The following is a 14,188-nucleotide window of genomic DNA, read 5'->3' as shown; positions in this document are numbered from 1 at the left end:
CCCTCTCGCTTTCCTTCTCCTTCACCCTCTCTCTTTCTTGAATAAATAATAAAATCTTTAAAAAAAAATCTGTCAACTCCCAAACTGAGCACCCCACTTTTCAATCTTTACTAGCAGGGTGGTAATTAATGCTAAAGATGACTCCACACCTTTCTGTATTAAATTAATTCAGCATGTCTTCAAAAAACCTGACTGCCTCATAGAACTTTCCAAAAATATTGGATAATGGAAATGTATTTCTTCCAATTTTTTAAGGTGTTTGTACTTTCAACTCATCCTTATGGCTGCAGAGTGATCCAGCGCATCCTAGAACATTGCACTGCAGAACAGACCTTACCTATCTTAGAAGAACTCCACCAACATACAGAGCAGTTGGTACAGGTATAAACTCCCTAATAGTTTTGATGTTTATGTCTTTTTGAAAATGGTTCATAAAAAAAAAAAAAGAAAGAAAATGGTTCATAATGTTGGGAAATATAATTTATTGTTAAATTTAGGGAAATATAATTTATTCCTAAATTAACAAACTGTAGAAACACAGAGATAAGAAGCCTGGTATATTCTCCTGACTATATAATGTTGAACTTTAAGAAAGATAATTAAGATCTTTTTAAAGAATAATCATTATTCTTAAGGAATGACTTAAGGAAAGTAATTTTAAAATATCTGTACTTAGGATCAGTATGGCAATTACGTTATTCAGCATGTACTGGAACATGGTCGACCTGAAGACAAAAGCAAAATTGTTTCTGAAATCAGAGGAAAAGTCTTAGCCCTGAGTCAACACAAATTTGCCAGGTACTGCATTACTTTCTAATTCCAGGGGTCAGTTCTTTTAACTCTTAGGCTTTTATTAGTAAACAAAGAAATGCATGCAGACTATAGCATTAGAACATAATCTTTCTTTTAGTAGAGGGAAAAAGCACATACAGAATGTTGCTTTTATTCTTACATGACAAATTGGTTTGCCCGTATATATTCCATTTTTGATGTCTGTATTCAGGAAATGATTTGTCTCCCAAGTCTATAAATGCAAATTTAATTAGTGCATGTTAATGAAAACCTCAGACCTTACTAATGACTTTGTTTTCTTGTTTTTGAATTACAATTTTAATTATTAAACTTGTGGGTATCCAGTATGGGTTCCCCTATGATACTAATTTTTGTTTAAAAAGTAAAGGGTAAGGGATCCCTGGGTGGCGCAGCGATTTAGCGCCTGCCTTTGGCCCAGGGCGCGATCCTGGAGACCCGGGATCGAATCCCATGTCGGGCTCCCGGTGCATGGAGCCTGCTTCTCCCTCTGCCTATGTCTCTACCTCTCTATCTCTGTGTGACTATCATAAATAAATAAAAATTAAAAAAAAAAAAAGTAAAGGGTAAGAGAATACTGTTTTGTCTCTTCTGTCTTCAATATGTTGAGCAAATTCCTTCAAAACCAAGGATATTTTGCTATAAAGGAAAAAGTAACAAAATATGGGGCGCCCAAGTGGTGGAGTTGGTTAACCATCTGACTCTTGGTTTTATTTCTATTTTTTTTATTTTATTTTATTTTATTTTATTTTATTTTATTTTATTTTATTTTATTTTATTTATTTACTTATTTACTTATTTACTTATTTATTTATTTACTTACTTATTTATTTATTTTTTGACTCTTGGTTTTAGATGAGGCTGTTATTTATTTCATGGTTGAGATGGAGACTCATTTTCAGCCTGAGGTCCGATTGGATTTCTCTCTCGCTCACTGTCTAATAAGTTTTTAAAGAAAAAAAGTAACAAAATAACTTTTGGGGGGCACCTGACGGGTACAGTCTGTTAAATGTCTGCCTTTGGCTCAGGTCATGATCTTGGGGTCTTGGGATTGAGCCCCACATTGGGCTCCCTGCTTTGTAGGGAGTCCCCTCTCCCTCTGCGCCCCCCCCCCCAAATAAATAAAACTTTTTTTAAAATAACTTTTTGTGTATATACTTAATTTTTAGCAATGTAGTAGAAAAGTGTGTTACTCATGCCTCCCGTGCTGAGAGAGCTTTACTGATTGATGAAGTTTGCTGCCAGAATGATGGTCCTCACAGTGCCTTATACACCATGATGAAGGACCAGTATGCCAATTATGTGGTTCAGAAGATGATTGATATGGCTGAACCTGCTCAGAGAAAGATAATCATGCATAAGGTAATACAGTTCATAGCGCTTAAAATAGATGATTCAATTTGTGTGACTTTCAGGCTACAATTTTAGCTTTCTAAAAACCTAATTTTAGGTTTTAATTTCCTCTTCTATTATAACTGGAGGAAAAAAATCTAAAATCAATGGGTAACCTTTGACAAATGTAGATATGGTGTACCCCTCTCATTAAGTTCCTAAAGTAATTTCAGAATCACATTCATTTCTCATCTACTTGCCTACCTTTTAGCATTGCTCATTCCCATCTTATTTAGATATATTTGGTTTGCCATAGTACATGGGTTGAACATCAATTTTAAAATGTAATTAGATTTTCTCACTAACCTCATACATTAACCTAAAAAGAATTTTTTTGATTTGATTAGGGTTTTTAAAAACAGTTAAGCTGTTTTCTCTGTACCTTCTCCCAAAGAATCTAATGATTCTTTAAAAATGCCTTAATTTCCATAGGAAAACTGTTAAAAAAGAACACTGGAAGAAAAACTAAATACCTAATGTTTTTCTAAGTTTATTCATTTAAGAAACAGGGGACAAATAAATAACTTCTTTGGACCTCTTGTTATATAGAGAGAAATATAACGTCATAAATTCTTTTACCTTTCTTAAAATGTAATATTTCTGGTTAAAAATATATACTTAAAAAAGATTGTAAGTTTTATTTTTAACAAATACATTATTTAACCAATATATTTATGACATTTGGATTGTTTCTGGTTTTTTAAGTGTCATAAGCAATGCTACATACGAATGTCTTTGCATAATTAACTGTTTTTGTAGGATAAATTCCTAGATGTGGAACTGCTGGTGTGAAGTAAACATTTTACATGTTGATAGATACTGCCAGGTTGCTCTAAAAAAATCTGCACACGTTTGCACGTCTGTCTACCAATATATAAGAAGAGTTCCTTTTTTGCCAGTCTGGGGCACCTGGGTAGCCCAGTCAGTTAAGCATCTGCCCTCAGCTCAGGTCATGATCCCAGGGTTCTGGGATCGAGAAACACATCAGGCTCCTTGCTCTGCTTCTCCCTCTCCCTCCCCTGACTCATGCTTGCATTCATTCATTCTCTCTCTCTCTCTCTCTCTCTCTCTCTCTCTCTCTCTCGTAAAATCTTAAAAAATCTGTCAGTCTGAGTGCAAAGAGTAATGATAGGATTCTTTTCATTTGCATTTTAAAAACTATTAGATTTTTAACAACTTGTATGTATTAGTCATCACATATCTGATTGCTCATTCATATCTTTTGCTCCATTTTCTAATGGAGTGAATTTTTGTCCAACAGATTCGAGCTAGAAAATTCTGCCTTCATCAACTTTTTAAGAATAGTTCACGTAATTTCCTGCTGTGTTTGGAGCCCCTCTACTATTTGCATTTATAATAGTTTAGTAGAAGTAGTGGTTTGTTTATTCATTGAACAATTTTGGGAGTAGACGTTTGGAGAGATTGAGTAGAATGAATTACTTTTGCAAACAACTTTCTTTAAAGGATTTGAATATTAAAATCAATTATTCTTCTGAATCCCCCAGATTTAGGAGTGCTTTTTTAAGAAACCAGAGATCAAAATAACTCAGATTTACTAAGCAGATTATTTCTTTTTCAGATTCGTCCTCATATCACTACTTTGCGCAAATACACATATGGGAAGCATATACTGGCCAAGTTGGAAAAATATTATTTGAAAAATAGCCCAGATCTGGGGCCTATTGGAGGACCACCAAATGGAATGCTGTAAAGGGAAAAGAGAAAGAAGATAATGTAACCATGTGAAAAGAATGTTTCTTTTGTGAATTATCAAAACACAACTCAACTATGAATCTTCAAATTTTTTTTTAAAGCAGAACTATTTATTGACTTTATTCATCCATTTGTAAATTTTTTAAGGTTCTTGTGTATATTTGGGGGGTGGGGGTGGTGAATTATAAATTATATTCAGCCCTGAATGGAGACCTATCAGATTGGATTGCTGGCAAAGCACAGAATGCCTGTATATGATGTAACTATCAAAAAAAGCTGTCACATATTTTGTAAATTTTTACCTTGTAAAGTCACAAAAAAAAATAGTTTTTAAAGGAAAAAGTACAGTATTCTTTTAATAAACTGGCTTGCAGTCTGGTAGGTCTACGGACCCCATAGCACAACAGGTTTATAGAGATGTATATAGAAATATAGTCCTTATTTTTTTTTTGTCCTTTGTGTGAAGCCTTTTTATAACTGATTAACAATCAACTGCATAAATATTATTAATATTTTAAAAAGAAAGTTAAGTTGTATTTTGGTAATTCACAAACCATCATGCAAATAAAAACTCGGCAAATAAGACAAGAATTAAATGATTTGAGATGAAAAGAACTTATATTATTTCCAGTGGATGTGGTTTTAATACAAATACTGCCCTAAAACGTCTCTGGCAATGTACAGAAGTATTGTATATACTTACATATGTAATTGTTGTAAGAGGTAGAAAAAACAAAAATCATGGTGACACTTCCATTCAATTAAATGCACTAATTGAAAAGTTAAGTCCCATTTTAACTTTTCAGTTTGGTTTGCAATCTGAGAAAGAGTGGAAATTTGTATATTGTTTTGCTTTTAGAATTACAAGGACATGTTGAGGAAGTGTTGAGCTTTGTTTTGCTTTTTCATAGTAGATTTTGAAAGAGTAGGAACCAGTTAGAGGTGAAAGGGGCCACTGAAAAGTGAATTTGATAGCTCAACATTTAAGCATGACTACATATTCAGATAGCTTTTTTTGCTTCCTATAAATATATGCATTGTGTGTGTAGTAATAGATGTAAGTTTACACTTTGAAAGCAAATCTTGTTTCAATGTTTATTATAAAAGCCTTGCTAATTTAGTAGTGATGCTTTCCTTGGTTGTACAGGTGTACATTTGTAAACCTTCATGCTGTAAATGGAATTTGTTTTATCTCCTTGGGAAACATTTGCATTTTAGTGTACATTTATGTCCCTGCCCTCTTTGACCTGGCATATAGTGTTGTATAATGTAAATTTATCTCTCCAAATCAAGAGTGATTTTTTAAAAATTTTTTATCTTTATATGGTTTCAGAAGTATGAACCGGCTTTCTTTTTATTATTGTGGGAAACATTTTCTTTTATAACATAGTTGTTGACTCTGTTAATATGGACATACTAGGATTTGGATCACTTTCAAGAAGTCAGGGTATTGTGCATAATAGAAAGTATTGGACTGAGAAATTTGGTTACCATGGAGGCCAATGCTTTTTCCATCTTATTAAATGTGATGTGACTTTTTTCTTTGTACAGAAGAGTACTGTATTTTTGAATAGCCTATTCCCAAGTAAGAGCAAATCTGTATGATAACATTTTTTCCTCTGGACATAAGACATAACAGTAACATGATGTACATTTACAAGCGGCCTTATGTACATTTCCCAACAATCTTTTTAAGGCAAAATTGTGACCATATGTGTATAATTAAAATCGTTTTTAATCCTTTGCCTATGAAAATATTTTGGAAAAAAACTTGCTTTGTATATTCAGTTTCTGAAAGATAAAGAAAGTGCTTTGTATTTTGTTGAAGTCAGTATTTTGTATAAAACCATTTATGTTGACCCACTTCTGTTTAGTGCTGAAAACTAATGAACCATGCTCTCTCCTTCGATTGAACATGTAAGGGATTTTTATATTAGAAGTCTGCAGAAGAAAAGCATTCTTCTGAGCACAATATGGAATATAAAGGTTTTATCACTTAGCTATTCATATCATGAGCCTAAAAATAATGGCATAAAGTTTGGGGTGCCAGGCATACTTTTCCGTGTTTGACGTTGAGTTATTCTAGATTTCTCACCCAACATTCCATGTTGAGTCCATTAGATCCAACCACTTGTCACTGCCCCCTCTCATAGTCGTACTGGCTCATCAGCATGTCCCAGTCCCAGTGGCAGTGCTTCCCTCCTCCCCACCCACCACCACCATACAAAGCTGCTCTCTTCCACCCCATCCTCCTCTGTTTTGCCTCAGAGTGTCCTGGCCCCCGTGTCGAACTTCTGTTCCCATTATCAGCTCATGGTCGTGAGCTGATCATGATCCAAGTTGTTCTTGTTGGAGGTTGATAAGTGACTTTCCTGGATTTGCACAGTTGAATTCCTGGTTTTCCTTTTTCCTACCCTCTGTTGACACAGGCAGTTATCTCTGCAAATTTAGAAAGTCCTAGGGGATAGCTGGGAAATGGAACCTTCTTCAGGTTTTGATTTTCCCATGTATCCTAATGTAGACAACCCAATCTTCCCAGTACTTTGGGGCCTATTCTAGGAGAATATTATATAGAAATTTTATCGTCTGCCATTTTGGTGCCCACCTAATTCCACCATTGTTTAATAAGTTGGCATGGAGTTTTGCTAAAATCTGAGCATCACATTTCAGAATAAAGAAACTTTAATTGGCAGAACCACTTAGACTTTACTCTTGAGTGTCTCCTTTTGATATGGATTGTTTCTGGACCAGTTTGTCTAAGTCCTGGCTCTTCTTGGTTCATATGAAATAATGTTATCTTCACTTTGTATATTATGTATAAATTAGAAAATGAAAAATGTGTGAATAACATTGTATGAAATAAACCTGGTCTTGTGTTTTTCTCTAGATATAAAATACCCTTCTGTACCTCGACTATAATTCACATTGCCCATTCAAGTTTACTCTGACATAAGGAAAAGCAAATATTTTTATCACATGGATGCTAATCTGGGGCTACTGATTACTCTGATGGTATTCCTATCTGATTGGTATTTAGGATTTCTGTCTAATTACATAGAGTGATTACACAGTTCATAGGATGAAACTTTTAGCTGTTTCCTTGATAAAATGATACTTCTACAAGGTTGTTTTGAGGATTAAATTAAATCACTTGCCTTTACCTATAGGTGTTTGTTTCCTTTCCACATGGACTTTCAGAGACAGTGTTGTCTAAAGAATACAGTTTGGGCTCAAGCGTGGATTTGAAGTTTATATCCGGATTCACAAACCTTGTGAACTTGGGTGTGTTAACTTATCTAAGCCTCAATGTCGCCACCTGTATTAAGGATGAGTAGTATTTAGGTCACTGATTTTAAGGATCGAGAATATCTTTAAAAAAATACATAGAACCCAGTTCTTAACTGATGCTAATATTGTTTTCCATTTTACTCTCACTTGTATAGCTGTTCTTTTTGTTTTAAGCCATACAGATAATTTGATAGAATCCAAAGCAGAGATCTATGTAAAACTGTAAGAAATATTTTTATCAGACACATTGTTTATGCCAGTTTTAATTTTATCTTGTTTTGGTTCAGAGCTGAAAGCAACCCTTGGAATCGTTGACTCTCACATCGTAATGATGAAATTAAAAGACCCTGAGAGGGCAGCCCCGGTGGCGCAGCGGTTTAGCGCCGCCTGCAGCCCGGGGTGTGATCCTGGAGACCCAGGATTGAGTCCCACATCAGGCTTCCTGCATGGAGCCTGCTTCTCCCTCTGCCTGTCTCTGCCTCTCTCTTCGCTCTCTCTGAATGAATAAATAAATAAACCTTTAAAAAAATAAAAAAAATAAAAGACCCTGAGAGAAATACTACATCCTCTCACCCTAGCTTACCAACCTAAGAAAAGCAAATTTCCTAAAGTGGCCTGGATAGTAGTCCTTCTATTTGCCGTAATGACTTGATTTCTCAGGAAGGTTGGGGTCGGGACCTGGGGCAGGGGAAGGAAGGGGGTAGAGGAACCCTGGAGGAGCAGTGTTCACTGTCTACCTTACCTAGCTAGCTTTAAAGGACTGATTCAATCTATCTGATGGGATCTCAATGCTCCAGGCAGTAAATCTGTCTGAACGCAGGTGAGAAGCATGGAGTGCTGTGGTACTGGTGCTCACTTCTAGGAGGCTGCGGTGAGGAGGCTGTGTGATCCTGGGCCTCAGTGTTCCCCATCTGTGAAGTTGAAATACTATGCTAACTGCATCTGAGGAGTGCTTGATGCTAAGAACCTAAGAAAACTGCAGGAGAGATACAGGAAGCTCAACATTTGGTGGAATTTTTATTGAACCTCATTATCTCTGTATCCTATAGACAGTTTCTGATTCTGTTTCAGTCACAGAACTTTTTTTTCCCCAAAAAAATATTTACCAGGAACTTAAACCAAATGAAATAGTCCTGTATTCTTCCTGGTAATTGAAGAAAGAAATTGGCTAGGTTGAGATTGATTCAAGTTTTCTTGGACATCAGAGTGTAATGGTTCAATCAGGACTCGGATTAGCCCAGATTCCAAACCTTTTGCTTTACGTTGTTGGGCAAATGGTTTCATCTCTTAATCCTTCATTTCTTCATGTATAGATAAGGGAAATGAGACCTACCTCCTAAAATTGCAAGGATTAAGTGAGATCTGTGACTCCTTAACAGTAAATTAATGAAAGGTGGGGAGGTTGAATTTGCCTACATGCAGCCTCAGGACATTTGGGTTGGAGCTCATATGGGCTCTTCTTGATTCAAGTTGCAGATAAATCAAGTCAGCAGGAAGACTGTTGAAAGATAGGATTAAAGAATTTAACTGCATTTTAGTTCTTAGAACACTTAATCTTTTTTCTTGGTACTAATTTAACAAGTAGCTTTGCCCCAATGGCTGCCAGGATGTTGACAGTAGGGAGTTGTCCTATATCCTGGAGCTGTAGAGTGACAAGTGCAGTGCTGTAGAGGATCTGCGTGCAAGACCGGCCAAGCTGTGAAAAGTAGCAGGGACCTGGAGGGAAGGTGAAGTTGAGGCAGATTTCAGAGACGGGTTCCATCACGACGGCCAAGCCCCCTCTCACCTCAGTCAATCACCCTGGACCTTTCATGGGAAGAAGCCCTGAAAAGTTGGGTCTCCACATCTGGCAGGCCCATCTTACACCAGGGGTCAGGGGGAAGCCTGTGGATCACTCTGGAGGAGAGGAGGGATGTTTGGGAGCCTTTTCCCGCCCCCACTTTGAAAGTCAGTTATGACATCACCCAGAGCACATTCAATTGAATAGAATGTCATAGGTTTCACTAGAAGAGAATTAGAAAAGGAGGCCAAAAATATATCTCAGAAATACATCTAACTACTAGAAATCTTAGTAATGTTTAAAATAACAGTTCTTAATAACTCCTAAGTTAAAGAATAGTCTAATCTGGAATAAACCATTTGGGTCAACTTCAAAATGAGAAGCAGTGCTATATATCCAACGTGGGGGACTTGGGCCAAAGGCTATTAAGAAAAAACTATTTAGCCAAGAAAATCTGAAGATAATTTAAGAAGCTAGTGAGGGGTGCCTGGGTGGCACAGTCAGTTGAGCGTCTGACTCTTGGTTTTGGTTTGGGTCATGATCTCAAGGTCACACAATCAAGCCACATGTGGAGCTCCATACTCAGTGCAGAGTCTGCTTCGGATTCTCTCCTCCCATTGCCCCTTCCCCCTCTAAAAGTAAAAAGCTAGTAAAAAAAAAAAAAATGTAGACGGGATTAATAAACTCCACAAAAAAGGAATCTACTGGGTTAAAAATAAAAAGACATGCTTTTGGCAAACTGGAATTTTAAAAATAGGAGTAAGACATGGGATAGATAAAATGAGCTTTTTAAAAAATTCTAGAACAGGGATCCCTGGGTGGCGCAGCGGTTTAGCGCCTGCCTTTGGCCCAGGGCGCGATCCTGGAGACCCGGGATCGAATCCCATGTCAGGCTCCCAGTACATGGAGCCTGCTTCTCCCTCTGCCTATGTCTCTGCCTCTCTCTCTCTCTCAGTGTGACTATCATAAATAAATAATTTAAAAAATTCTAGAACATTAAAAAGTCTACATATAGGGACGCCTGGACAGTTCAGTCAGGTAGGTGTCAGATTCTTGATTTTGGCTCAGGTCATGATCTCAGGATAGGGAGATCGAGCCCTGTGTTGGGCTCTGTGCTTAGCGGGGAGTCGGCTTGAGGTTCTCAACTCCTTCTGCCCCTCCCATCTCTCTCTTTCTCTCAAGTAAATATTTTTTTTAAAGTCTACTTATAAGTTAAAAATCAAATTTTCTAGGGAAGTAAACTCCAGAAATAAAAGAATAATACAAAATATAAATAGACTAATAACTATAAAACAAAGGAAGAAGCTAGTCAAAGGAATGAAGTTGAAGCAAGGTCTCACATTGCCTGATGTCAGAACTTACTACAAACCTACAGTAATCAAAACCATTTGGATGTTAACTATACATTGTGATCATTTTGCAATAGATACAAATACTGAATCATGCATGTTATACACCTGAAGCTAATATGTCAATTATACCTCAATTTTTTATTAAATTTTATAAAAAATGTGTGGTACAGCATCAAAACAGACATAGACCAGCAGGATGAATAGAGAATCCAGAAACGAACCCTTCCATTAAGGGTCAAATGATGTTCAACATGAGTGTCAAGACCATTCAATAGGGAAAGGAGATGGTGTTGGGAAAATAGGCTATCCTCCTGCAAAAGAATGAAGTTGGACTCTTACTCTACACCAAATACAAAAATTAGCTCAAAATGGATTAAATACCTAAAAAGAAAGTCCTACAACTATAAAGCTCCTAGAAGAAAACATGACAAAAGCTTCATAGCTTTAGATTTGGCAAAGATTTTTGCATATGACACCAAAAGCACAACAAAGCAAAACTAGATAAATGAGACTACATTCAACTTAAAGACATTTGTGCATTTCAAAGGGAATAATCAGATGAAAAGGCAATCCACAGAATGGGAGGAAATCTTTGCAAATCATGTATCAGATAAGGGGTTATTATCCAGAACATATAAAGAACTACAAGAAGAAAAAAACCCAACCTGATTTTAAAAGGGCAAAGGAGGGACACCTGGGTGGCTCAGCAGATGAGTGTCTGCCTTTGGCTCGAGGTGTGATCCCAGCCAGGCTCCTAGGATCAAGTCCAGCATCAGGCTCCCTCTGAGAAGCCTGCTTCTCCCTCTGCTTATGCCTCTGCCTCTCTCTGTGTGTCTCTCATGAATAAATAAATAAAAATCTATAAAATAAAAAAAATAAAAGGGCAAAGGAAGTGAATTTCTCCAAAGATGATATATGCAAATGACCAACAAGCGTTCGAAAAGATGCTCAACATCACTAATCTTTAGGTAAATGCAAATCAAAACCACAGTGGGATATCACTCATCATGACTATGAGGAAACAGAAAATAGCAAGGGTTAGGAAATGCAGAAACGGGAACCCTTGTGCACTATTGGGAATGTCAAAGGTGCAGCTGCTATTGAAAACCATTCTGGGGTTACTCAAAAAATTAAAAGTAGAATTACCATCTGATCCAACAATCCCACTTCTGGGTATATATATTCAAAAGAATTAAAAGTAGGATTTCAGGGGATCCCTGGGTGGCTCAGCGGTTTCGCGCCTGCCTTTGGCCCAGGGCGCGATCCTGGAGTCCCAGGATCGAGTCCCGCGTCTGGCTCCCGGCATGGAGCCTGCTTGTGTCTCTGCCTCTCTCTCTCTCTCTCTCTCTCTCTCTATCATAAATAAATAAATATTAAAAAAAAAAAAAAAGAAAGTAGGATTTCAGGGACGCCTGGGTGGCTCAGTGGTTGGGAGAGTGCCTTCAGCTCAGGTCGTGATCCCAGGATCTGGGATTGAGTCCAGCATCGGGCTCCTGTGAGGAGCCTGCTTCTCCCTCTGCCTGTGTCTCTGCCTCCCTCTCTCACCCTGTGTCTCTCATGAATAAATAAATAAATCTTAAAAAAAAAAGTAGGATTTCAAAGCAATATTTGCCTTCCCATGTTCATAGCAGCATTGTCCACAATAGCCAAAGTGTAGAAACAATCCAAATGTCCATCAGTGTATGGATGATTTTTTTTAAGATTTTATTTATTTTTTCATGAGAGACACAGAGAGAGAGAGAGAGAGAGAGAGAGAGAGGCAGAGACACAGGCAGAGGGAGAAGCAGGCTTCATGCAGCGAGCCCGACATGGGACTCAATCCCAGGTCTCCAGGATCACACCCTGGGCCGAAGGCGGCACTAAACCGCTGAACCACCAGGGCTGCCCTGGATGGATGAGTTAAACAAAATGTGCTCTATACATAAAATGGAATATCGTTCAGCCCTTAAATGGAAGTTTTGACATAAGCTGCAATGTGAATAAACCTGACATTATGATATGTGAAACCATAAAAAGACATACTGTCTGATTCCCCTTATATGAGGGTATTTAAAATAGTTAAATTACAGAAACAGAAAAGTGGTTTCCAGGGACTGGAGTAGGAGTAAATGAAGAGTCGCTATTTAATGGGTATAGAGTTTTAGCTTTGCAAGATGAAAAAGTTCTGGAGATCTGCTGTGTAACAATGTGAATTACTACTGAACTATCCACCTACAGATGCTGCAGATACCAAAAAAACAAAAACCAAAAGAAGATGGAAAGAAAGAAGAGAAAAAAGAAAGTAGTCGAGGATATCTAAGGGCATGAGACCAGACTGTTTAAGGGACAAGTTCTGTAAATCTTTAAGGAACATCTAATTCCTAGTTAATATAGATTTTACAGAGCAGGAAAAATGATGAAAATTTCCCAAGTTATTCTACAAAACTGTAACAACCTTGTAAACAAAGCGGAACTTTACCGCACACAAACCATAACAGAGGGCTATTTTCATACATGCCTATAGATGCAAGACTCCTAACCAATATGGAAACCAGTTGAATCCAATGTGATTGTATTCACATATTATGAAATTAAAAGGCAGTCTTACCATATGACCCAACCATCATGCTCCTACGTATTTACCCAAAAGAGTTAAAAACTTAGGTCCACACAAGAGACTGCACACAGATGTTTATAGAAGCTTTATTCATAACTCCCCAGACGTTGAAGCAACCAAGACGTCCTTCAGTAGGTGAGTGGGTAAGCAAACTGATGCATCCAGGCAATGGAATATTACTCGGCGATAAAAAGAAATTAGTTATCAAACCATGAAAAGGCATGGAAGAAGCTTAAATGCATATTGCTCAGGGAAAGAAGCCAATCTGAGAAGGCTGCCTACCGTATGATTCCAACTACATGACATTCTGGAAAAGGCAAAACTATGGAAATGGTAAAAAAGATTGGGGTTTACCAAGAGTTGGGGGGTAGGAAGGGATCAATACCTGGAGCAGAGGGGATTTTTTAAAATGTTCCCACAGTGTGGTTCTGTGACCTGGGGAAAAATCAGGCTGTCCAAATCAAGGAAGTTCCTTTCCAGTCTCCAAAAAGTTCAGTTTGTTTGTTTTTTTTTAAAGATTTTATTTATTTATTCATGAGAGACAGAGAGAGAGAGAGGCAGAGACACAGGCAGAGGGAGAAGCAGGCTCCTCGCAAGGACCCTGATGTGGGATTTGATCCTAAACCCTGGGATTATGCCCTGAGCCAAAGGCAGATGCTCAACCACTGAGCCACCCAGGCATCCCAAGAGGTCAGTTTTAACCCTAAAATCATGAGCTAGTACCAGAAGCAGTAACAACAGCAATAGCTGGAAAGCACTGGAGACTTATAAGTCCCAGATGTTAAGTGCCTTGCATATATGATCCCATTCCCCCCAACAACTGTGTGAGGAAGGGACTAGTTCTATAAGACTTTTACTGATGACAAGTAGGACTTGTCCAGGGAGGCAGGGCCAGAGTTCAACCGTGGTCTCATGCCAGAGCCAACACACTTCATGGCTGTGCAGAGGCTCTTGGAAGTCGGACTCCTGCAGGACCCAGTTGGTGGCAGATGTGCTGGAAATGCATGCACTTCAAGAGTCGTGGCTTTAGCTGGTCCCTGCCATGACGGGATGGTGGTTAGCAGCTCTTCTGATTCTGCTAGAAAATCAGAAATCTGGATTCTTATATGCAATTTGCTAATAGAAGTCTCTCTATTAAAAAAACAAAAACAAACAAACAAACACTGTGAGGGGACGCCCGGGTGAGTAGTTACCAGTGTTTCCCCAATTCATAGAGGAACAAATCAAAGCACAGAGAGGCTGACATACTTGCTCAGG

The 14,188-nt window shown here is 37.8% G+C and overlaps 1 protein-coding gene across 15 annotated transcripts in view; it reads left to right on the top strand.

Moving 5' to 3' along the window:
- Window positions 1-6,779, top strand: part of PUM2 (pumilio RNA binding family member 2) — a 95,669-nt gene extending 88,890 nt beyond the window's left edge. For all 15 annotated transcript variants that reach the window (XM_025454568.3, XM_025454570.3, XM_035700414.2 and 12 more), the window contains 4 exons: window positions 256-381; window positions 677-798; window positions 1,980-2,172; window positions 3,782-6,779. In XM_025454568.3, the coding sequence (XP_025310353.1) occupies window positions 256-381; window positions 677-798; window positions 1,980-2,172; window positions 3,782-3,913 (573 nt within the window). In that variant the 3' untranslated portion in view covers window positions 3,914-6,779. The remainder of the gene's footprint in view (window positions 1-255; window positions 382-676; window positions 799-1,979; window positions 2,173-3,781) is intronic.
- The last annotated feature ends 7,409 nt before the right edge of the window (window positions 6,780-14,188 follow it).

Source organism: Canis lupus, chromosome 17 (assembly GCF_003254725.2).
Source record: "Canis lupus dingo isolate Sandy chromosome 17, ASM325472v2, whole genome shotgun sequence".
Lineage (NCBI taxonomy): Eukaryota > Metazoa > Chordata > Mammalia > Carnivora > Canidae > Canis > Canis lupus.
Note: the sequence above shows the minus strand (reverse complement) of the source record. Positions and strands in the feature narration are given on the sequence as shown.